Here is a 26,652-nt window from a genome sequence, read left to right as displayed (position 1 = left end):
GTTAGGGTGGCGCGCGTTCATAGCCATGGAGCACGGCCATGATGATCGTATCGCATGCAGAAGCGAATGATTGAATTGCCTCATTGACGTTATTACCGGTAATATGGAAACAAATGGAGCGATGATACCAGTCGGATAAAATAATACTTGTTACAGGCACTGTCTGTTCTACTAGCAATTTCAACGGCGACTTCCATGAAAGATCCGCTAATTCATTAAGGGACTTTTAATGGCATCATCTGCGGTTATCTGGCAGAAATTGCCTTTCAAAATTACCTCTTATCTCATCGAATTATCCCACAAAATTGCGTTCAATTTAAGCACAGAATATTTCGCCCGTTACGCGCTGAAATTTCGTGAACAATGATTGAGAATAATGTTCCGTTCTTCTGAACGAAATGGGAGCTTGGAAAGGAAGATGAAGTAGTATTGGATGATTAAACGAGCCATTTTTTTTTCTGTGGATAGCTCTGATTTTGAAAGGATGATTTGAAGTTTGAGTTTCTAAATGAGGTTTCCTTGTATTGTTTGCGTGCTTTGCTCCTTGATACAGAGGTTTTTTATAGGAATGTTCAGTCAGACTGAAAAATGAAACGATTCGGTGGTGGTATGAAATGAAACGATGATTGTGGTCATATCGTTATTATTATCATAAATATTCTTTCGTATCGTGACAAGCTGAGGAACATAATGAGCATCGATACCAAAAAAAATTGGCGAAAATTCGACTAGCTTTCGTTTCTATTACACAAAGAACCGTGAAACTATGCTGTGGGCACGGGGGATATCTCCGACACTCCTCTCACACTTGTTTTACTTTTACTCCTCTTCTCTCTGCATTAAGTTCGAAAATATTAATCACGCCACTCTCTTTCGTTCTCCATTTTTTTTTGTTTATTTTGTTTTTTTTCGTTAGTTTTATTAATTTCTCTTTGGCTAATTCTCGAATGAAACGCGTTCCCTATCGAACGCAGCCTTCGCGTTAGCTACGTAGAAACGATGACGGTTTCAAAAATACTTGTTACAATTAGAAAATCATGTAGAGTATTGTTCAGTCGTTGCGATTCTTAATCAATAATTCGTAACTAATACTAGCACACATCGCTCGTTAATACATAATATACATATACATATACATATATATATATAAATACGACTTTTTTCGTTTCTCTTTCATTTCGCGTGCTTCGTCCGTTATCGTGAAACGATAAATAAGAAAATAAATAAATAAATAGATCTTTCTTACGGTGTGACAAGTCGCAAGTTTGTGCGCGTACCGACTCGAGGCGAGCGATACACTGGCGTGAGCAACAGGAAGCAACGCTCCGACCGGAACCCGTCCAGGGGAGGACAGTAAGCTCGATATCCATTGTAAGCGGAACGTGACTGTGTAAATTGATCGCTTTTATCATTCGTTACATTCGCAGGCGCGTCAAACGCGGTTAACAAATGTATCGGGCACGGGAACGCATTAAATTGAACAGCAAATGGTATTAATTTAATAAACCGATCGCGTAATAAGCTTCCAGATGAAATTGCATGGCGTTTCATCGAGTTGAGTGCACGTGCATACGCGACTAGAACAAAATCCACCAATCAAATTACGAACCATCTATTTTTTTTTTTTTTTTTGGCAGTGAACTTCCTTTCGCCTTTGTTTCTCTTCCATAATTTTTATCTTTCATTCCCCCCTGTTGCTTCTTCCGTTCTCGAACTTTTCAACCGGCGAACTTCCGGCCGGAAGCGAACGTTGCCGCGCGCCAGTGCCGTTTTAATTTCTTTTCCGTTCGCAGCACCGTTCATCGTCCTCGCTTACCGGGATACTTAGACACAACGCAACAGTGGCAACGCAAAAGTGACTCGTCGAACGTCCGATTCATCAGGTACATCTCCTCGCACACTGCTTTCCCCGTCGACTCTCTTCTTTCGTTTCTTCCTTGTCCTTCCTCTCGTATTAGGCGAACCGCGTCGAGCAATCGTTAATTCAGAATCGAGACACGGATGAAGAGACACATAGGGAGCGAGAGACAGCGATAGCGATTCAGGCAGATTATACACACACATATATACACGCGGAATATACATGTATATATATAATATCCACGCTACGTTTAGTCTTTCCTCGAGTTTTATAAAAGTACGAAAAAAGAAAACTATCATCCTCTGCTTTATCTTTTTTCTCACCAACCTCCAGAAAACGATGCGCCGTAAACGTGCTATACCGTATTTGTAACCTACACATTGCAAAACACATGATCTCCGCCGAAAAGGAAGCAAGTACATGCACAGTCTAATCATAAAATATTCCTCGGTTGTTCTCGTCGTTCCGTCGATCTTACACACCGTCGGCACATAGCGGACCACGAATTAGCTACCCTCTCACACCCCTTCGTTCATCGATCGCCGTCGTCATCGTCGTCGTCATCATCATCATCATCATCATCATCATGGACAAATTAACGCGGTGCAATGGCAATTTCCTGTTCCTCACGGTTCAACCGCGATTCAACTTCACCCCTTGTGACCATTGCCTACTCCCTGATTCCTCTCACCAGCTCGTCCTCTCTCACTTCCAGACCTGTCCAGGACCTGTCCGGACGCCGCTCCTCTTCCGCGCGTGGTCCAGAAAAAAGGGGCGCCCACACGCGCGCCACCCAGCTGCCCCTCGTACGTTGGATCGTTCACGTCACACAAAGCTGCCTGGACTTTCTTTTTACAAGCACGTCGATTTAATATTAAACAGCTCCAAAGCGCGCAGTAGTTGGTTTGCGGTTACGGTTAACGAATGGCGATCAGAAGGGCCGTGAACAGGCCAAGGACCAGCCGCGCCGACGGGAGCCTCGCATCCGACCTCGACGAGCCCAAAACTGGAAACAGAGAAACAGACTGGCTGCACTGCGGTGTTCCTCGTGTCAGATGGTTCCGATGCGTCGCGATCGCAGACACAGGACGCGGACGTATGAATAAATGAGTCAGAGCACCGAGTAGTTCGGGCTCGAGTACTCCGCACCCCTTCGAACGAGGCGGGGGACGTTCGGATGGGCGCGTGGCCGGGACCAAGTGGGTTAAGTGGCGTCAGGACTCTGGGTCTCCGCTGTTTTCAGTTGGTGAAGGGATGTTATGAATTTTTACTCGCGGACGCCACACTGGTAATGATTTAAGTTGCATATTTTACGACGCGATCTGTGTTTATGCCTTGGAATGCGCCGACGATCTCTGACAGGGAATCCGCGAAATAGACGGGCTAACGTAAACGGTGCCGTAATAATTGTTTCGAAGAATGGGAAGAGTAATTAGAGGGATCGATCGAAGGTGAAACGGAATTCGCAACCAATATTTCGGACTGTTTAAGTTTCAATAGAGAGGAAAGAAAAACAGCCGCACGTTTCACGAAGTAGCTAGAATTGAAAATTAAAAGTTTCAATGAAACGCTTCTTCCAATTACTGGAGATTGTTAGTTCGCGAAGCTATAAGTTCAGCTTTCCTCCTCGTAAACGTTCGATCACCGGGATTTTTATCGTCGCGAAGATTCCTCGGACTTTATCGGGACGGGAACCCGCTCGAATCCGCAACAATGGATTGAATTACTAATCGATACTTTTCGCTGGAGCGTATAATTCTATTTTCACGGGGCGAAGGTAACGGAAGCTGGAGAACGCGAGCCGGCACCCGGTTACGAGAATCTCGTTGCGCAGAGGCGCGAAACTTTCCGAATTAATTCGCGCCATTCTCCAGGTTAATATATCCCCGTGTTAGTCAGCGATGTCGGCGCTGAGCGCGGGAATTGAAAGTAATAAAACCGCGCTTTCCGAGCATAATAACGAAAAAAATTTAAATTCGGGGTACGCTTATGCTTTAATAGCTGCCTCCGGATGTGGGTCATAGAAATTCGATCGTGCCTTTCGAACGATGATGGATGATGGGTTTCCTATACTACCTACATAGACCGAGCGTAAAAATTTCTCCCTTTCTTCCCACCTATTTCACACATTGCTAACTGGATTCAACGCAAAAAATAGCTGACTGTGAATGGCCATAGATAGTAAACTACATATAATTAGCGCAACGCGAAAAGGTTTTCATCGTTTCGCTCATTTATCGAACTACGATGTAACTCGACGAGCACAATTTTCCGGAAAAGGTACGAGATTGAACGCGCGGATATTTTGGATCGTTATAACTTTGTACGAACGTTGCGCTGCAATCCCAGATTTTTATTCGAAGAGCTTCGTTCAGTTTTCAGGGGGAAAAAGCTGGTACGACTGTTGAAGCGACAAATAACCACGACAGAGGCAAAAATGATTTCCAACACGGTCGATCACCGTGGCGAGTCGCTCGACTAATTAACCCAGGACTGGTCCGCGGTTGCTTGATTTCCATCGAACGGTCCCGGTCCGCTCGCGTGCCCCGATTAAATATTATTCAATGCTCTTCGAGTGAATTAACTAACCTGGCCCCAGTCACGCTTCGAGGTTTCGAATAACATTTGAACGAACTACGAGTGAACCGTGACGCGAGTAACGCGACCGCGCGTCCATCCCTTTCCATATTCCTCGCACTCTTTTCCTGTTCTCCAACCCTCGATTTCGCCGGCCCGGAAAATCCGTTCCTCTGGCGCGAAACGCGCCTAATTATGACACCGGTTAATCGCGCGTATTACCGCGATTTTACAGTGCCCATTTGTACCTGGTTAATTCACCACGTCTGAGGCTGGTATCAATTCGAAAATACGCGGAATCGCGGTACCACGGTTTATGCCGGTAAATAAAGTAACACGCGTCGGTGAGGATTCATGGACGGTCATTAATTATCGTTAATAATCGTCGCTCTAACTATTATATTATATTACGATTACAATTCGTTATAAGTATCCTAATTCGTCTCGTACCTTCGGCTCCTCGTCTGCCTCTCTCTCTCTTCATATATATGTATATATTAATACTATTTATCGAAGTAATTACACGCAATGACGGTAGCGATTAATTCATTCCCAAATCTAATTGCAGGCAAACCGGCGCCGCGAAAATCACTCTTTGATTCGCGATTTCACCGACAAATATTTCATAATATTCTGGTAACTTTAACGCGTGCCTTCGTGTGCAAAGAACGAACAGATCGGATGGATCGGTGGTGAGAGAGACGTTTGAAAAAGATTAACTGAAATAGTGAAACGAAGTTTTGCAAACTACCATTGATGGACTATGACACGATACGATTTCCATCGAATTGTGACCAACGATATTATTATACAACCCCCTTCGCGGCGCCAATTCACAGAGAAACTAATATTCGCGTTCGTCTCGTTACACCCCTGCTTTTTTTCCGTTTATTGCCACCCCTCTCGTTCGTTTGTTTCCGTTTCCCCGTTATCATTCGTGTCGATGGTTGTTGTTGCTGCTGTTATTGCTGTTATTATGGTTGCTGTTTCCGACGCGGACCGATTTTCGCGGCGTTGACGCGCCCGGCTCACTTGACGCCAAATGATCCAAAGCCGCAGCAAATAATCCTGGAATGCGCCAGGAATTATCTTCCCCGCAACCTGGGATTAGCTAGCGTGAAACGAATTATTTGATGGCGCGCCGAGCTATTTGACGTTAACCAGGATAATTCAGCTGGTCAGATTACCCGAACCGCGCGATGGACAAACAGCGCGGATGGTGGCTTGGAGTCTCAGCGTGCTGGTTCGATGTGGCGACAAAGTAAAAGGAGGAAGAAAGGATTAAGAATTCTTACTCTCTCCGATTTCATCATTTCGTGAAAGAAGTATATACATATCATTCGTCGAGAAGATTCGTCGCGAACGAAGAACCGGCTGACACTTCTATTCAAGGAAAATATTTTAAAGCTTCGAGGATCGTAACGCGCTGCGTTTCCGTTTGCGGACGATCAATGACGGAGCTTTTAATGAAAGCTCTCATTTTCCCTCTCCCTCTCTCAGTTTTTTATTTTAACTACACTTGAAGGGAGAATCCGCTATTTTTGCACGCGTTTCTAACCCCAGTAAAAATGGCCCTTTGAATGCGATTCTTCGCCAGTGATCTTTAAACTCTCGCTACGGAATGCTAGTCATAAATAAATGGTTGCGCTAATTCAGATCGGGAAGCGCGTAACATTCAACTATGCAAAAGTGCACGGGACGAGCCATACTTTTGATAGGAACGCAAATACATCATTCAGTGTTGGTATAAGTAGATTACCAGCGACTAAGTTGTATTTTAGGACGATAAACCGATTTTCCACCGGGCACGTGCCTTCGTGGAACTACGAATCCAATTAGCAGGTAATTGCTCCTGATATTTAACCGTTATATTCTTAAATGCAGAACGAATTGTTGGAACGCGAATGAACGATAAGAGTCTTCTCCAAAATACTTTAGAACTCTCGATACGATCGCATTCCAATCGTAACGAGGACTTTGATATTCCCCAAACAATCTTTACCAGTTACAGACGCTTAACCCTCTATTACACGGCCACGATAAGTCCCTCCCAGTAAGCCAATAAAAACTCCGAGCACACGAGACAAGCCACAGCGAATCAACCCCTGCAACTGTGGCGCAACCCTCAACAGTACCGCTATCGAAAGTCCAATCAACGGCACGAGTATTCTCCCCCGTTAAGCCTCCCACCCTACAAAACACACCGAGCTGAAGACATCAAGAAACCCCGATCCTCGAGAACTCTTTAAGCGCATTATCAGACCTAACCGTACCCCGCAACCATCGCGAGAACGTTTAAATTCCCCTGTCGTGGACGAAAAAGTTACCTTTCACTCCGACGTGGCCGTCAGGCTTCTTCTGGCCGGTCTGCAAGTTCGGCTGCGGCTGCAAGTAGTTGATACCGACGACGGTCGCAGCCGGCTCGTAATGGATCTCCCTGGGCCGGTCCTCCTCCGTGCTGACCTCGGTGCTCTGCCAGTAGATGTCGTAGATCGAGGCGCTGCACCTGATCTTCAGCTTGCCAACGGCGAAATGATCGTGCGTTATGAGAAACTGGAGCCCGATCTGTGACACCCGCCGCTCGGACTCGTTGGTGTCCAACGGGGTATACGTGCGGACGTAAGACTTCAGCGGCTGCGTGACAATCGTGCGAACAGATTAAACGTGTCCCCGTATACATCTGTTAAAACACTCTGGCTCCCAGCGGGGGTTCTATTCCGCGTAATTAATTGGAAGGGGAGGTGGCGTCGCCCGTCGCTTCAGGACCGAATTTTCATCGATTAATCGAGGACCCAGACGCAGAGGAATTCGCTAATCGCCCGTACTGCTCGAGGATATATAAGGCTTCAACGACGTTCTACGGGTAGTTGACTCGTTTGTGTCGGTTATTAACGAGTTCGACGAGGTGTTTGAGTTATCGCGAAAGTATTTGCGCTGATCCGTTCAGATCGAAGCGATGATTTAATCGAACGAAACTGAGGAAATACTGAATGCAATCTGTGAATTAAAAGGTACAGGAGGGTGCCGCCATGTGTTGGACGTAGGTATCCGTTCGCACGTCCTATTCAGAAACCAAACCGAGCAACTCGAATTTCTGGAAATTTCTCTGCTTTACTACCTGAGCATACGATTAGTGGTTTACTTTAGAGGAACCAGAGGACCAACTTCATGGAAGTTGATCTATTTGGTTTCCGCGAGGCTCACATATCAGGAAGTGCTTCGGTTTCGAGGGATAATAACGTTGATGGTTTGTCCAAACTACGATGCGGCTTGTAGGTATACTCGAACTCGTTGTTGCTAACGATCTTTTGTCCGAAATGATCGTCAGAAATGGTGGTTTACGGTAGGAGGAATAGCGTACCGATTTTATAGATATTTCTCGACTCCTGGCGGAAGTTAAATATTCCGTTCTCATCTGGTTTTGAGGAAGTTCGCGGAGTTTCGAAAGAGCAGCGAAGACAAACAGAAGCAACTTTTTTTCCACCGAAATACTGCCGAGGGGTATCGAGCACGTCGAAAGTGTTGCTATTTTGAGTATCATTGCGATTTTATCGATAAAAATACGCGGAGAATTGACAGAATTGACTGACAATCGATTCGACAGGACGAATGTTGCGTATCCAAGGGTTTTCCATTATATTTTATTTCGTAACGTTTCTACGTTCGCATCGTTACCTCTCTAATATGACTGGATACGATCACAATACATTTTCCTAGCTTGATATATTGAAAAATATATTTTGTTTAAATTCTATTAAATTGATTCTAATAAAACTTTATCAGATTGTTTGAAATACATCTACTGTATAATTCAGTCGACATAAATTGGTATTTTTGCATATTTAAAGACAATTTCAGTCATATAATAATTGATGTCGCCTCTGTGCGTGACATTTTCAATGAACTCCTTCCATATTTATCGACATCCATAAATTGATGAAAATACTTGTGCTTTTGAGTATTTGGAAATTGGGAGATGCATATTATGGCCTTTTGTTGTCAACTGCATATCGTTCACGGTACGAACAGATAGCGGAAAAACTGGTATATGAGGTTTTGCTACATAACGTTTCATTGCGAAATCAAATCGCTGTACCTCACTCCAATCTGAATATACGCGTTCATCTCGAGTGCGGTTGTTTAAAAATCGGTGATGTATTTTGTCAAATATTTCACCGTAACCAAAAACAGATCCGAAATTTCACCGTTCTTTGTCAGTCGCAATAATTAAGATATCTACTGTCAAAATCTCCCTGGATACCGCAACAGCTGCTCCTGCCAGCTTAACGTCCCTCGAAAAGCTATTAATATTCCGGGTACAAATATCCGAGAGAGGAGGAAGATGTTTGAACAAATGACAGATTGTTTTCTGCAGGTTCAACCTACGGTTTGGCCAGCTGAACAAACGCGTGACCATTTTTCGGCAAAAAATCTGAAGGTTTCAAGTGACAGAGAACGAAACGGACACCTGGATAAATCACGAAACAAAGAAGAGCGTACTCGAGTTCAACACGAAGCAGAATATGATTCACTCGACGTCTGTATCAACGATTCAACGAATGGCACTTGCCTCCCCTACGTCTGCGCCTAACCCAATTTCTCCCGTCCAATTTTACCGTGCACTGAAATAAAACGAATCGAGCACGGAAACAGGACCCCGACACTCAACAACGATCAACATCTTCCGACGCGAGCACCGCGAGATAACCGATACCATTCGCGAACGAGCGTATCCTGGTACCGTTCCCTCCGTCCTCGCCGTCGATCTTTCGCGCGCTAATTTCAATTCTCTCGATTGGACCCCGGTGTCGATCGAACGCCAGATAAAGCCAGAGACGCGAGTTCGATCGATACTTAGTGCACCGCGACGCGAGTTGTCCACGGTGCAGACGGAGAACGGTGTTAAGCCGTCGAACTCGGGAACTGTGGCCATTTCAACGACCACCGACCGGCAATTAACTCAATCTCCAAAATCTCAGACACGATTCGCTAATTGTTCTCGAGCGATGCATCCGAGGTAGTAATGCGGGGTCTTTACCATTTAACGGCGAGATGGTTCGCGATGCGAAATGGGCTCTTTGGTCTCGCGTCTTGCAGGAGCCAGAGAGCGATAGAACGAGGGGCGAGGGTAACAGGAAGGGAAGACGGAGCGTGGTAGCCTAGGAATTCGTGAAACCTCGATTCACGTTCTGGTATACCAAACCGTACTTGTCGATCGTTGATGTACCAGGTGAGATTGGCCGCGGGTTTACTCCGTCCGGATGTGCAGTTCAAACGTAGCATATCGTTGATCCGGTATTTCCTCCTTAACCCGTGTATCGACGGCCGTTGAGAGGGTATTTCTGCGGAACAAGAGACGTCAGGTGCACACAGCGGTACCGGAAGTATGCGAAGCATGTACGAAGCGGCGCTTTGACGTTTGTCGGTCCCGACGTATGCACGCGTGCATATGCGGCCGTGTGTGTATACACGCGATGCATCCCTGGGCACATGAGGAACTTTTCAGGACTCAGGGATGCAACCAGCCCAAATCAAACGCAGTCGATGGATCTAGCCACCGCGTTGGTGTTTGCGCGCGAGAGCTCGCGCGTCGACTGCCACCATTGATGAAAAACTCTTCTTTTATGTCTGGCAATTCGCGCTCGCGTTTCGATATCGGAATAATGCGTTGGTAAGACAGCACCGTCCGGGATCCCTCTTTCTGGCTAGCGCGTGTCAAGCATTCCCGTGGAAACGTATTCGAACGGTGCGTTTGATATCTTTCAGTTCGCGTATTACGTCTGTGTAAAGGTAGACGTACACGTACAATGCTACAGCGAGGAGATTCGCGCGCGAGTTTCGTTTCACCGTCCGTGAGGATAGAACTGTTTAGCTGCAGATACCTGTTCGAGTGTTTCTCGTCCCTTTTTACCCCATATCCCTTTCTTTGCTATCGTTCCCGCGATTTTCGAGAGCTTCACGAGTCTGCTCGCTCTCTTCCATCATTTTCATCTGTCTCTTTATTTTGTTCCCCCCCTTTCTTGTTCTGTCTCGTCAGGAAGAATTCAAGTGACTCGCTCTCCCGCATTTGCGTATCTCTACCAAAAGTATCTGGAAGGCAAGTAAATTTTTTACGAAAAATTCCTTCTCGCGAATATCGTAATATTGCTACTCGTGGAAATCTTTCCAGCCAATCTCGACGTCAGCAGAGGTGAAAGATCGCGCGGTAAAGTCTCGTTCCTCACGCGACACGATCGGGGGTGCGTATCGCCGCGCGGTAACGCCATGCAAACACCAGGGAATTGGAAACGATCGATGTTCTCCAACACTTTCAGCGGCCATTTACGTATCTACGATTCAAGCGGCGATTCCGTTATAAAAAAAAAAAAAAAGAGAACAGGGCTAATTCGAACCGGCCGTTCGTTAACGACGTTAGCGTGGAAGCGGGATGAATAAAATAAATCGGTCGATCGTTGAACGACGCCGAAAGTGAATATTTATGCGAGGTGAAATGTCGATGACACGCGGGAAGATGAAATTTAGATACGCGCGATATTGGTACGTCGACGCGGTGGTGAATTTCACGTGGCAGCTACGCGTTAATGAATCGTAAACAAATTGCTTTATGAAAATTCAATAGCTCGCGCGTGATGCTTTTCCACCGTGACGTCTCGAACGTATCTCTGAGCTTCTTATTAAGCTCCGCGAAGAATATTGCAGTTCATTAGCTTCGTTCCGCCTTTTAACCGCTTTCGGAGTCCCTAATGATCCGCGCTGGTGTTTTAAACGTATTTTCTGATACGCCGCCGAGGATTGCGCCGTTCCTTACAATTTGAAAATGTCAGCGGCGGGGTCTCTGCAATTTTCAGGTTAACGCGGACGAGAAACTTAACGAGGCCATAAAGCATTCGTTAAACCGTAATTCTGTACGAACAAACGGCAATTACGTACAAACGAATGCATCAGAACGAATAATCTCGGCTGTCTGCCTTGGTCCTGTTCCATGCGACCGGACCAAGGGAGAAATTTTTAATTCAAATAAATAAACGCCTCGGTTAAATTAATGGAATTATGAATTGCAGTTTGCTTTCGCATTTTAGTCATTCTCTTGCCAGTTGTACAAGAATCTACGATCGCAGCGAACTCTCTTCAAACCTCGAATCCCGATTTTAGTTATTTAATGCTCGTTGAAACACGATAGTTCGTTAATCTTCTCAGTTATACGATTTAACAAGTTCCCGTGGTAAAACGGGGTGAAACGAAAACTGCGATCGTTCCTTTACACGCCTCGACACAAAACGCATCGTGAAACGAAACGCCCTCGAGTTTGCCATTCGGCGGCGGCACAAAGGAGAGGCCTCAACCCTTCCCGACTGAAACTTCGTTGCTCGGTGTACCTCGATTTGTCGCTCGACGAGCTGCGAACTGTTGACAAACGTTCTTTATTCCGCGATCCGTCTAATCGCAATTACCACGCCGCGGAACAAAGAGAAGAAAACGCGCAAGCTGTATCGTCGATTTAAAAGGTCGTAAATTCAACTGCAGCGCGTCCAATTTCGCAACCCCCTCGAAAGTAAGGAGAGACGGACTACGAAGAGCAACGCGAGCCAACCACGGGTAGCTTCATTCCCTGGGCGCCTAAGACACCTAATTCTCGTTCATTCCGCCCCGTGTACCCGCAGTATTATCTTCGGCTCGGTCCACAGCGATTCGCGTAAGCCCTTAAGTCCACCGAGCCGCTGGCTGGCATTAATTCGGAGTTCGAAAGTGCGCGCGCGAGCCAACGCGGTCCACCGTCTTCCCGTGTACACGTACTCGAGTCCACACTTGCATACGTGCACCCTCTGGATACTGTGTATGTAGATGTAACACTACGCAGCAATTCGCGGGGAAACCTTACGACCGTGCTGGGCCGGGGGTTAATAAACACGTCCCCTTACCGACGACGTTTATGGTACCATCGACCATGGCGGTGTAGAAGGACGGCGCGTCCGCGGATACCTCGCAGCTGTACGTCCCGGTCGCGTCCAGCTCCAGATTGGCCAGGGTGACTTGAGTGGCGTTACTCTCGCCCATCTGCAACAGAGAGTGTGTATAAGGCGTGGCTGACTTGAGATGGATGAAAAACGAACGACCTCCGCGAGCCATCAAATGTGATCCCAAATCACTTTTTAAGGGTAGATGGTTCTCTTACGTTACGTATCCGGTATATTAGAAGCGCGAAAGCACCCTTTCGATAGTCTTAAAGATTGGCTTTTCATACCCTTACTTCATCTTTGTAGGGCCACGGAATTCGGCTAAGTATGATGTAATACCTCCCGCTAGGGATGTTCTACTAGCAGTTTATGAAATATGGAGAATTTCATTTGAGTCGCTTGGTATATTCTTGAGAGGGTATCCCGTGGGCACGAGTTTCGCCGAATGAAAGATAATCAAATTATTCTTCTGTCGCAGGATCTTTTGTTCCCGGGGAATTATACTAATTACTTTGCTCGCGTTTCCGTGGGAAGGTATTTACATTTTCGTACGGAGGGTGCTTTTACACGGTATCTGGTTTTTTCGAAATTTTCGAATAATTATTTTACAACCAGAATTCACGGAATAGTATATGGAGGGCATATAACGCATCCTCTACCCTGGTATTGCGAATTAAATTTTCCATAAATACCTAACATGCACAGTCTAGTGGTAGGTAATTAGGCTGCGGATGTTCATGAAAATTCAGATTTTCGCAAACGCGGTTAAAGAGTAGTCTTCCACCACCCAAACGCTACATCACGAATTTTACTTCGCATATTTTTATACGCGTTCTTTTACAAATTCTAAATCATCCACGATCGTCGCCAAATGGATGCTGCCCGCAAATAGAAACAACACGAGCATCAATTACACCCGGTACATCAATTACACTGTTCATCGGAGGCAAGAACAATATAACGCACCGGCCGATTTTTTGTCGCATCCACTCCGTCGTCTTCGATCCCGACGAATCGGCTCTGACAGTCCGGAATTTATGACCCTACCTCCGGGGTTCGCGTATAAAAAAGCCACCGACAGACGCAACAGGGGAGGAAGAGGGTGAGAGGGAGGGAGGAAGGGAAAACGAACGAACAACCATGGGATAACCACGAGAGCATCGATCAATCGACCGGAAGACAAAGGCCAGCGGTCAGCTCGTCGCATTGTTTCGTCGGCGTGCAAACGAGCAATCCAGCCCATCGTTGGAAGACGAGTCCGGAGCGATGAGCGCGCGCGGCCGAGCCGACAACGGTGGCTTCTTGCGATATCGATTGCGAGCCACTCGGTGTCACCAGCGAGCAGGGTGAACCGCGCGCGCCAGCTTTTCGCGCTGTTTACGAGCGGCATTACGCTCCGTAACGGGGCTCCGTCGGCCGGTTGCGCGGAATGTCGCGAAACCCTGCGATTTATTCGCGCTCGTAGGCTCGTCCCAGCGTACCGTTGCGGGAATTTGCCCGCCTACTCCTCCGTCCCACGCCCCTCTTTTCAGGTAAATGCCGGTGTGGCCGGCGAACGCGGTTTCCGGTGGATTTAGTGGGAGCTGATGAAAAAAAAAGGAGGAAAAAAACGATGCTGGTTAGCCCCGCGCGTGTTTATGGAAAATGGCGCGAGGAATTTTAGCGGAAGGCATTCGTTGCGGTTCCCGGGCATAGTTTCGAAACGATTAAACTGGGTACACGCTGGCTGGTGTAAGAACGGGCGAATAAAAATTACGCGGATGGATTCGACCAGGCGAGAGTCTTTTGTTTAACGTAACAGTTGCTTGTCGGGGGTGCAACGATGGGTGAAAGTTAGTCATCCAACCGGAAGCAGTTTCGTGATACGAGTACGAGCTTGCATTTACACCTGATACGATTGATTGAAATTAGCGAAGGAAGATCGGGAAGAAACTAGAGGGTGTAAAAGGATGCTTTGCGTACCGCGTTCTCGACATTGTATCCCACTTTAGTTTTAAAAGAGATCGAAAAATACTCGAATGTAATAAACGCGAACGTGATACGACACGATAGCACTTTGCAGATTTTCGGGGTGGCCGAAAATATTTTACGGGCTCTTCTTTTTTTGGCAACCGTCCATATCTGAATGCTAAAAACAACCCCCAAAATTACGATGTGAAAACCTATTTGTGGACACCGATATCCCGATAGCTATCAAACGTTAGAGGAACATTTTAAATACAAGAGTTATGTCTTTTTTAAGAACGAGGTAAAATCTTTAAAATATCTTTCTTTGGTCGATGTATCGAACAAGAGTTTCTCGATAAACCACATCTCAACTGTACAATAAAACTCGCGTAAAGATACTTTACTTTTCTTGGAACTTCGCTCTCCCGTTCCACTGCTGGAAGACTAATTAGGACTAACTTCATTAAAGTTCATAAAGGACGCAGTTCCAAGTACGAAAGTGAAAGAGAAGCATTTTCAATTTTCGACAGATTAACGGCTATTAACATTTCGACCGTTAAAAGTACGATCAAAGAGACGTTCATACTCCTCCGTTCTAATAGGTTTTATATCTCGAAACGAATTTCCCATGGTCCGTCAAGAAAAAAGGCAGGGCCCAGTCAGCCTTTCGCAGCCGACTCCGTTTCCGGGGAACGAAGCGTGGCTCGTCGAAAAGGGAAAAAGTATACCCCAGCGGGATTAAAATTCGGGCCGCGCGATTATAAGACAGCGACCGCTGCCATTAAACCACTATTTCTCCCCGGGGGTAGTTTCTAGCCCGGCGCTGTTTAACGCGTTACCCCATAAAACACCCTCTTTATCGTCGAATATACCAAGCCATCGAACCCCGCCCGTAGTCGTTCTTTATTCCTTTATACACCGACGAGGTTTCAGCAAATTCGATGAATAACAATAAACGCTGTTCCATCCCCTTGCGCGGAACAATCTACCACCCATCGCTTCGATTTCATTACACCTGTCGCCCACGAAAATTGCGAACGTGCTCGTCAATAATATAGCTCCTATAAACATAAAGCGTTCGCGTTATCCGAGATGAAAATCGTAAAAATACAATGCCAGGCTCGTACTTTTATTCTTTCGAAGGGGATGAAACGCGGTAATCTATTCGCAGTCGCGGATGGCTCGGATGTCGTTAATTTCTTATTTTCCCGGTGCTGTTAATATTACTTGTCATTAGCTTCAATATTTTAGGTGCCAGAGGTTTAACGAATGCTCGTGAAATACGCATGAACTTCCTCATTCGTAAAGACAAAATAATTCAGTTGCGAAGCAATCTTCTTCTACTCTCATTAAATAACCCAATAACTCAAAGTTTCGCGAGGGAAGACAGTTTCGTGCGGCATTGCAGAAGCGTCGGTTATTGTTGTACCATCCACCTAGCCTGGGCCGCGATAAATCTCCAAATAAACGGTGCTCCTCTACTTTTTGCTCGTTCGAGCGTCGCGGAGGGTGCGCTCGCGGGCCAGGCGCGATGTTGGCTCGAGGAAACGAGGCTGCGGCTCGATGCTCACCTTCACCGTCAAGTTCCCGATGGGGAAGGTCTTGACGATCGGGTTCTCTTTCGGGGCATACCGATAAAACTCTTGACCCCCTTTGTACCACTTGACGGCGTACAAAGGATCCCCCTCGGTGTCATACCAGCAGTTCAGTATCGCCGATTCACCTTTCTTCACGGCCGTTGGTATCTGGATGCGAACGTCTCGCAAACCGGAGCAAATTCCTGCAACAGAGATTGGTATACGTGTCGTTTGTAAATGATATCGTATGTACATAGGGATTTACGCAGTCGTGTTGGAACTCTTCTTTTTTTTTTTTTTTTTTTGCTGGATTGGGATCGATTCGAGGGGGTGTTGACCCTCTCGAGTTTGGAATTAATGAGCTCCAGCGGGGTTCCAATCGGAATAGTAAAGTAGGCGTTTTGGTTATGGCTCGTTTAAGCTTTCCCTTCTTTTCGTTTTTACCTGATTATTAGCAAGATCCGAAAAAAAACGTGATTCTACTGCAGATCGGAGGTTACGTCGGGCAATAGGAGAAAAATATGCGATTTCTGCGATTCTCGTGTGAGAAATGTAATGCGCTCGGATGTGAAACGTTCCATTTGGCCCATATTGGGGGACGTAGGATGGTACCGATATGAAATACTTTGTAATTTATGGAGCACTTCGAAACAAATCTCCGAAAAATGGCTGGAAACTAGAAGAAATCAATTCTGGTTTGAATAAAGTACACAAACATTTATTATTTTAAATTGCAACCTTTCCTGACGGTGTTTACATTTCACGATGACATGTTGCGTTTTCTCCTATCATTCAAACAAAATGAAACCACGAATTCAACAATCTCAGTTTTTTGCTTTTCTTTGGTATAAGCGATACACATTTGGAATCGCGGAGATCATTTGACAACGTGCCGTTTTTCAAAGGCGGTTCGCTGAACGCAACAATGAAAGCTGCCACGACGATAATCGAGGTCCATGGAGGATCATAAAGGATCATAAAGGATCATAAAGGAGCAAGAACCGCGCTATCGCGTGCAACACTGAAGGAAGATCGATGTTTGTCGTCAGCGGGAATCGCGAAAGGGTTTCTAGCCACCTCGATCGACCTGTCCTGAACAGATTCACCACTTTGAATGCAGTTTAAGTCACAACAGACAAATACCGCATGAACTCGGCGAAATGGATTTCCCTGATTACGGGCGAACAGAATATAACATCCTGCAGGCTAGTTAGACGCAATCTTCTGCAGACATTCGAAGCAACAATTAGAAAGCGGCGTGCCTTTGTGTCACCGCGTAATCGTGTTTTCTTCTCGGTAGTTTACACTATTTTTCCCTCTCTGTCGCCGGATATATTCGCAACCCGGTTATAAAACGAGCCACCGACGGTCTCGTAGAAAATTGCACGACTCGATATTTACTTGACGCAAAGTAAAACTCGCGTCTCCTCGTTCGCCCACTTTTATAATTATCTCGAAGAGGAGTATCTACCAGATTTCTTCCGACTCTTCGAAATTAGTTTGACAAGTTAGTCCCGTGCAAGTTAACCGTTTCGGTGCAAGAGGGTGCTTTCGCTAAATCCCCCGCCAAGGAGACGTAACAGTAGCGGTGGCATCGATTTCAACTAAATTTCGTCTAGCATAGCGGAATCCAGGGTAAAATTAGGCGAATCTACGTCGAATTTATCCTCGTGGATTCGGTTGAATATACATTATGTACTAAGACATCGAATATTAAAGTTTCGATGTATAAAGGTTCGACGTGATTGGCTACAGTTCGACAATTGTATGCATACTATCATTAGTACATATTCAATTACAAATATTAGGAAAATGGTATCGTTTTAATTAGAAGGTACTCATTGTCAGCTATCCAAAACAAGCTGAGTACGAATTATTTCATCGATCGAAAGTTAAACAGAGTATGCGAACTATTACTACTATTATTTGCATTATCGCCTGATCGAAATGAAAAGCAAACGAACGAACAATGGGAAGCGTCCAGATCAAGCTATAAAATATAACACCAGGCTATTACAACGCGTCAATGAAGAACGACAGAGGATCTTCAACAATATACGCTATAATAATTCCTCACACGTTGCGGCACGATTTTGCCATTTTTTTATCCAACGAAACCCAGCTCACGACAAGCAGAATTGTTCACAAGAAGTAGAATCGTGCCCTCGAAGAAGGCGACATTCAACTCACTGAATGAACTACAGCAACCACCATCCCCGTGTCCTCGACTCGTTCGTGTCGATTCGACCCTCGATTCAAGAAAATCAAAAGGAAAGTGCACGGGAAGACCCGGAAAGGTTAGAACAGAAAAGGCAACGAGGGTGAATGGAAGAATGGAAAATAGTCAAAGGGCGTTCCGAAAGGAAAACGTAGAGATCGAAGGGTGGAACGTCGAATCGAGGTGAACGCGCGCGGCTCTTGGAAATTAGGTTGTTAAGATTCAATCAGACGTGGAGGCATTCAAGCCCCTGGTGTCTTTCCGGTATCGCTGTTGCGATAAGGGTGGCGGCGTCGCGGCAGGTCCAGATTTAAATTACGCCGTCTTCCACGAGACGCCTTGCAGCACGTTGCTCGAAAGAGATAGCGGTGGATCGTTAAGATCACTGTCGGATTCCGTTCAGTCGGAGTTTCGTTTGCGACTTCACCCTATCACGCGACTAGCCGACCCTCCGATTGTAATCGTCGCGATCCACGATTATCTGCTTGGACTGTTTAAAGAACATCTCCAGCGAATGTTTCAACCCTATCTCTATGTACAGATATGTACGGAGGGGTGGACTCTGAGGGTGGCTCAGCTTTGGAGAACCCGCGGAGAACAGACCGGTGCGTTGTTGTCGAAAATAATTAGAGGGCAGTGTGTTTAATTAACGATATTGTTTGGATAATGGAGAATATTGTTGAAGTGTTTAATTCAGCGTGCTGTTTGCGAGAATGTTTAATCCGGTGAGTCCGCTGGAAGGTTTCGAGTGTCCCCCGTTATTGTCCTTTAAAATTTGTACGGCGTGCAATACGGAACTTCGTCACGAGGATCGAAAGTGTAGTCCTTGTTCGAGATGAAGTTATATAAAGAGCGGATAATAGCTGGAAATCTCTTTGCCAGGTTTAGTGGAAGAAACTGCTTTTCCGTTGTTACCAGAAACGGGGTCAACCAGAAGCTATCAGTTTCCGAGGATTAAAAGTATAATTAAATTCGTTTTGGCACTTCTTAAATCTCCGACTGTATTTTTTATGAACCTCGAATATAGGTGAAATTTAATCATTCTTTCTCTGACAGATTTTTCCAAAGACAAAACCCAAGGCATCACTGAACCTCGCTGCACGCTATTCAAAGATGTTACAGCACGCTGGGTATAATAAGAATCCAATTCCACAAATCATGTTTCATCCTACGATCCTATAATTCTCCATTATGCGAACTATTGACCTGGCAGTAATCTAATAATGTGAATATTCGTTCGCAAACGTGTGCTTCAACTACACACGGTAATCAATTCTAACGCGCGTTTACAATACCTTCGATATTTAAATAACCGCGTACACACCGAGCTAATATTCCTCTCGCAATAGCGAGCAATTAATTTCCTGACGCATCGAGGCATCAATCGTTACTATCAAAATAAGGAAATAACTAATTTACAGAGAAATCGACACGTTCGACCGATTTATGCTCGAATAATCTGACAAGAACGAGCTCCCACGCTGTTCGCTCTCACTCGCCACACCAGAATGAGATCTTTACCGCAGAAGCCATTTCAGCACCACTGACAGTTCTCCAAGTAACCACCAAATTGAAGAACCTCGGATTTCCAACGGGTTCAAGATTTCCAGGGCAGTCAATTACCGGAAAATTTAATTTCTAACACTTGGTCCATCCTCAATCGCTGCCGATTGAAGCGATCGTCCCTTTCTTCGAGTAAATCCCAAGAAAATTCGTTGCTGCGCGGTGACGATTAAATCCTGGGATCCGGGACTACCTGTGTGTGTTCAACGAAGCCATTTCGCATTGACTCGAAACAAGCATCTTTCGTCGAGCCAACAGGAGGAAACGTAAACCCTTGGGACTTGTCTCTCGATTGTAGAAATGATAAACACCGGGACAAATTAGCGACTTCGTGAACACCGTTTCGTCGGGATTACGTTCACTTCGGTTTAACGTTCTGAGAACGAGAGTGCCATATCGTCGAAATAATAAATCCAGTACAGTCGTCGCGGAACTTCTTAATCAACGATAGTCACTTGGTTATTTTTACACAGAAGTTTCAGCGGCCTTTCGACAAGTTTACGAAATGCTCGTTCAAGGTACGGTTTTCCAACAATCTCGAATGGTATCCCGGCGTAGTTTCCGCGGTTTCCGAGCGAAGTTACCTTATTCGACTTCGACTCACACCTTCTCAACGAAATTGAAATCGGGTGATTCTGTTAACTACGCTATTCGCAATAATCCTTTTGCTTACTTCGATCCCCCGTACTTCAAGCATAGTTATGAAATCGGGGCAATTTAGCCACTTTAGTCCTCGATGCACACGCTTAATTAGTTTACATTCTTTTACACATGAATTAAACAATTTCTACATATCACTATCATTGATTCTCGCGCACTTTGGTGTATCACAATAACAGAAGACTCAATCGCTTCGATAAATATCAATTAGCAATTGTTTTTCCGTTGCGTAAAAGATTTAACGCACGAAGGCTTAGGAATGATAAAGTTTATGCCTACAAACAGCGATACGCTTTTAACGCAACACAACAGTTCGTAATTAATTAGAACCGCCAGACGTGAAAGCTACTTCGTACGATTTCGTTTCAAAATGGTCTAGTCATCCCCTACAGGGCACGACCCATTTGACGTCTCACGTAACGTTACCTGTTCCATAATCTAGACTTGAACCTAACGATCCTTAGCCTCAGACCGTAGTTGCACAAGCAACGCTATAAATCTTCTCTATATTGTGAGCAACGGTTAGCAGGGTGAATTCGGAAGTAATTAAGCACTGTTTATCACAGACGGTCTGAACGAGAAAATTCTTTCCCGTTTCCTTTCCACGGTTGTCGACTGTATTACCCGTTGGTCTAGCGAGCAGATTGCGGCAAGAATTGCAGGTTGCGTAAGCCTTAAATATGAGGCGGCGACCGGACGGGTCTGAATAAATCGGGTCGCTTCCTACCCGGAAGAATCGCGTCCCCCGCGGGTGAAAAAGGTCGACGATCCGCGATTCCAACGGCGACTGGCTGCCATTCAGAGTCGAAGGGTGGTACGACGTCGCGTGAACGATGACAATCGTCGTCACTCGTTAACCTCCCTCACGAGGAGGGGGTTGGAAGTAACAGTCGAAGCGTCGTGGAGAAGCCACAGCGTTGGTAACAAGAGAAAAACGGCTAGACATAAGAACGCGCCGATAAAAGTGAGTGTACGACTGAGTCGTGCGGAGAAAGGGTGAAACAAACAGGAGGCGATTGACGAAGTCGCGATACGTTTCAGCGGGCTCGCTTGCATTTTTCATACGGCTCAATGTAAGCTCGACGAGATATGATTACAAAAAATAGGAGAAAAGGTGTTGGAAGGCGAAGAAAGGGCCAGTGGAAGAAAACACACGGTATAACAAAGTCTGGAGAAAGCGGGCGGAGTGGGCGTCTGGAAAAGGGGCAAGGAAAACAATCTCGCGGCGCAAGTAAAGAATGGAGAAAGGGGAGAACCGGGGAGGGGGTCGGTAGGGTGGAAAAAAGAGGAGGGAAAGAGCGCTCGATGTCGATGGAACGGCTACAATGGAATCGACGCTTCGACGCCACCACGATCGTATTTCACGTCGGCAGACCAACGAAGGGTTTGTTCTCGCGGCTAGAAGTTCGTGCCGCGCGGGTTGCTGCTACCATCGTCTCTGGCCAGAGCGTAAAACGGGCAAATACATTCGATTAGCCGTGGCGTTGATATGGTTTTTCCGCGCGAACTTTTCACCGACCTGAGTTAAAAGGGAACCGATAGTGCGGCAGCCAGTCGAGTGGAAACGAAGCGGAAGAAAAAATGAAAAATTGTACGGAACGGCAATGAAATAAACCGAGAGCGGGCCAAAGGGTGGCCCCCGGGTCGAGAATCAGGGCGTACCAACGGAAGGGGTCGCCCGATTTGTTGCACCCAGTGAAATACGACGTGAAGAGAAAAGGGGGAAAACGGGGACCTGCTTCTGACCTGGAATCGGTGCCTGCTCGTTCAGGCAGAGTTAACACAGTTATCCATTGACACAAATATTCGTAAAATTCATTAAATTTCAATCACGATAACACGTCTGTTCGGTCGTTTCGCCAGAGCAGTGACCCTTCCAGTCAGCGTCTCGTCGTTGCCAGCCACCCCCTTTCGCGAGTTCAATGCTCCGATGGATAAGAATCCTCTCGATTCCCATTCTCTGGTATCTCGTTCTGCGTCCAAGTCTCTGTCTTCCCTTTGCTCGTACGCTATCCCTTCTACTCGTCGTCCGATCGTTTCCTCCCTCTACATCCTAGTTCAGCAGTCCGCTCTCTCGTTTCTCAAACTTCCTCGCGAATCTTTCACTTTTTTCTTCCCACTCCTCTTTTCGTTCCGTCTCATTTTTATTTCGTTGCACCGATCCGTACGAAGTAACTTTTTTCCCTCGTCGTTTGATATCTGATTGTTTGCCGACGGGATATTCGTTCGCAAACACGTTCGCCAATCGAGCTGTTCAATTCGCGTTCGTCGAATAAATAGTTGCGAGTATAAATATTTTAACCGCGCTATGACGGCCCACTCTTTCTACGTTGCTCTATCGCCGAAAACGATCGCGACATCCGACTTTCATCCGCAGTTTTTCCTTCCTTCTCGTTTTTTCCAACTTCTGTCCTTCTCTTCCTCTCTCTCTTTCTCTATCGTGTATCGCTGTGTACACACGTACATACGTGTGCGTGTGTGCACGCGTGTGCCCACATTTTCGTTTCACCCTTTCTTTTTTCTCTTTTCGAGCTGTTATCCGGGTTTTTTTAACTTTTTCTCCCCCCTAAACAAAGAGTCGGTCGATACACAGAGCCGCGACACGTGAAGCGGGGCGAAATTACAAAATTTCACGAAAGCGTCGATACATTCGGCCAGTCCACCCCTCTCGCTTACTCTCTTCCTCTAACCCTCCCTGTCGGACGGCTTGATTTCATGCGTTCATTTTTAATTGAACCAGTGCTGTCCGCTGGGTACACGAAATTACATTAGGCTGGTTTTTACGTCGCAGTTGATCATGTGGAGTACCGATTTGTTATTCACTGCGTTCCATACGACGCGAACAATTTGTATTATCTCGCTTCTATCAATGACTCGCTATCCTATCTTGAGGAAACAGGCAGAGAAGAAACTGCAAACCTCTGTAACTACTCGGAATAAACTCGACTGAAGATTTGGCGTACAGTGAAATTAAACTGTGTTTCAACCTCCTCAAAGAGTCGACAGCACGCTTTTCACCAAACAACCCCGTCGCTGATGCATGAAATCATACTTATAATTGCTGCCTCTGATCTCATCCGCGAGCTCGTATTCCTTCCGCCCCTCACTTTCCTTCAATCTCGGTATCAAAGAGGGTACCGCTGACAAAACGATGGAACATCGACTGAGCGATACAAGGTATACGAATCTCTCGAATATACAGAAACTTACGATCTCTTCCCCTCTCAATCTCAAAAGAGAACTCAAGTCAAAATCCTAATATTCCTATCATAGCTACCCTCAGTGTATTACTGTATATACACGTCGCGTGTACAAGAAGTACCTAATCCATACAGAACGCGACACATCGGGGTAACGGCCCGCAAGGAAGGCCAAGGAATGTCAGAGAGTCCAAGCCAACCCTGGTTTTTATAGAGACTGAAGAAGTGAAAGAAGTCGATCCTGGGAAAAGTTCGGAACACTCACCCACGAGCTGAACGAACAGCAGTATTTTCAGTTCCATCGATGCTCCTCCTTTACGATCCGCGTCCTTTAAATGCACACTGATCTTACTCCTGCGACGACGAACCGTCGTTCCGGCGGTGATCGCGGCGTGTACGGTCGTAACGCGGCCGGCACAACGCGTCTCTTCGCATGTCGCCTCTCCGACGCGTGTTCTCACCCCCTTTTCGCGTGCTTTCGTTGCGTGTCCACGACTCTGCTTGCCGCTACTACCAGGCGCTGGTCAGGCCGACTACGAACGACGTCCACGACGGCAACGTCCCCTTACATAATAGGGACGTCACGCACACGGCCGTCGGGTACACGGTCAGCACAGGGGTAGCGAACGGAATGCCTGCGGTGTGGCGTGAAACGAGCGATGCGAACAACCCCCTGCGCGGTGTGTGCGCGGTCTGCGAACCCCGGCTCTTCTGGCGGTGCTCCCTCGTAGCCTGACGTTTCGCGCAGAATCAATTTCCTTGCAAAACGACGTCGAGAAGCGGCGCGAGTGCGAGTGCGCGCGCAAGCGCCCCGTAGCGACCGATCTCGCTCTCCTCTTCCTCTTCCGACGCCCGCGTCGCCGTCGTCTTCCACTGGGTGCAATGTGACAGCAAAAGAGGGGTAAAGAGAGAGAGAGAGAGAGAGGGAATCGTTTACGTGTGCCGGTTTACTGAGACTGTGTCAGTGAAATCTGGCCCACCGATAGATACCGAGCAACCCCGAGCCGATAGGCTAACCCCCTCCCTCTGTCGGTTCAACTGTTCCACCCCCACGCTGGGTTTCTCCTTCTGCTCCTTCTCCTTCATCCCGTTCTGGCTGGTGCCCCGCGTTTCGCGGACACCCCTCTCTCCGTCTGCTCCACGTTGCTCCCGTGTCGACGTGTATTCACAGAGGACGAACGCAACCCTTGTGCAGCGCGGAACGCTAAACTCGTAGCCGGCGCGCTTCCTTCTTCCCGACAAGGGAACGCATCCTTGCCCTTTGTGCACGCTATCATTGTTCTCATCGAGCTACCACGGGCCACCGATACCGGCAATTCCTTTACCAATGCCCGCGACACATACGAGGGGGCTGAGGGGGTCGGTGAAGGGGAGAAAAGAATGGAAGGAGATATACACTCTCTCTGTTGGGCCTCTTTGTTGTCGTGAATTCTACCGGTACGGATGCCTGACGACGCTACTACTCTTTGGCTCGCGGATGACTTCGAGTTACTCGACTCCGTGGAGTTATTCGCGGATGTCGTCGCAAGTAATTGTCCGCGGTGGATTTAAGTGGGTTATTTCCGAGGCGCTGGCGAGGGAGTTGTTTTTTTAATGAAATTTCGTTACGTAACACCTGTTGGCTGGTGTCCGCTGAACCTGCTCGGATAGACAGCCTTTCATTGTTGGTCTGTGGGTAACTTGGTCTTAGGGATGATCTTCGTAAAGAGCTGCAGGGAACGCATATTTTGTTTCCGTATTATCGGTGATTTTTGTACCAATGAAATGCTTCGACAAGCATATCGTGGTACTCTGGCAACTCTTGAACAAATTGGTTCGCTCGAAGACAAGAGAGAGCAGTCGGTGTCAATACGTTGCCCCTCTCAATCAATTGCCGACATAAATGATCGCATAGATGTGCATAGGTCCAATTTACCTCGATCCCTCGAAACATTTTCCGTCGAATCCGAAAAAATAAACGGACTAACGACGTCCTGGTAAATCATCCGAGGTCTCGCGATAAAAATGCACTCTAAAATAGATTACATCCAGAGCGCGTTCGGACTGTTAATACGTGCCAATTTCCTGTTAATATTTGGCCAGAATATATACGCGTTCAGAGGATGAATCGCCATGATCCGGCTTTCTACTGTGGCGATTTTTCGGAATAAACCGTCGGAAAATTTGCCAAGCACGGTCTCGTCGCGTGTGCGCCGGTGCTTCGTCACACTTACCCCTTTCCGGTCGCGTTGCAGCTATTTTCAATAACGTCCTCCGGGCGATGATGGATTTCGGTAAGCAAGCGGTATAATGTAGCCTCCATGAGTTCCGCGAGTCGAATCCCACGAATTTTCCGACCTCTTGTTCGCGTAGGAGGCGCGAAATTTCGTCGGTCCTGGCACGCGGAAATTGACGACCCTCTCGATCCGCGACAATGACTCCGCGGGGCCATTAGATGATGACAGGATGACTTTCGAGTCGCACGCACGATAAACGATATTTTCAACCGTTTTGCGGCGTCCGGCTCGAGCGGACACCTCGAGAGCGTCTGTTCAGTCTGAAACAATTGGAGAGCCACGGTGGTTGGGTTGTTCCACCCGTTTATCGAGTTGTTGTCGCTCGTGTCTTTCGGCTCTGGAATTCTAGTGACGAATTTTCAGGTGGAATTTTAATTAACGGTCCCGCGTAATGGAGTATCGTACGCAGAAATTGCTCGACAATTATGCGCACACGTCTGAACAAACTGATTATATTTAAGCTCGTGAGAAAATTTTGTTTAACAGGATTGTGTTGGCAGATTCATGCGTTCTAGTATAACTGCTGTATGTATTATCCACGTAATTATTACAATTATTATTACTCTGCTTTGGTTGACTCGTACTACTTGTTGTTTCACAAATCGTTGGCTTCCTATAAGTATGACTCTTTAGATAGAATTTAATTATTACAAATTTTACTTTTATTTCTTTCTTTACAAAATACTTGTACATCGCATACGATATAGAGATCTGGTGTGCTCACAAATTAAATGAAATGGTCGAACAAATTTCTCCAAAAACAGATGGAAGGTTTCCCACGCGTTTTTTGTCAAATGTGAACTTCCAACTGTTAATAT

General features: G+C 46.4%; 1 protein-coding gene across 1 annotated transcript; it reads right to left on the bottom strand.

Annotated features, from left to right (window-relative positions):
- Nucleotides 1-1,769: 1,769 nt before the first annotated feature.
- LOC143424623 (uncharacterized) lies at nucleotides 1,770-24,290 on the bottom strand. Its single transcript, XM_076896797.1, has 6 exons — nucleotides 23,824-24,290; nucleotides 15,912-16,120; nucleotides 12,358-12,493; nucleotides 9,647-9,780; nucleotides 6,766-7,072; nucleotides 1,770-2,867 (listed from the first exon to the last, which is right to left on the bottom strand). The coding sequence occupies exons 1-6, from the start codon at nucleotides 23,858-23,860 to the stop codon at nucleotides 2,779-2,781; spliced, it is 912 nt and encodes a 303-aa protein (XP_076752912.1). The 5' UTR covers nucleotides 23,861-24,290; the 3' UTR covers nucleotides 1,770-2,778.
- Nucleotides 24,291-26,652: the final 2,362 nt, after the last annotated feature.

This window comes from Xylocopa sonorina, chromosome 6 (genome assembly GCF_050948175.1).
Source record: "Xylocopa sonorina isolate GNS202 chromosome 6, iyXylSono1_principal, whole genome shotgun sequence".
In the NCBI taxonomy this organism is placed as follows: domain Eukaryota; kingdom Metazoa; phylum Arthropoda; class Insecta; order Hymenoptera; family Apidae; genus Xylocopa; species Xylocopa sonorina.
The sequence above is the reverse complement of the archived record's forward strand: the minus strand, read 5'-3'. Positions and strand labels throughout refer to the sequence as shown.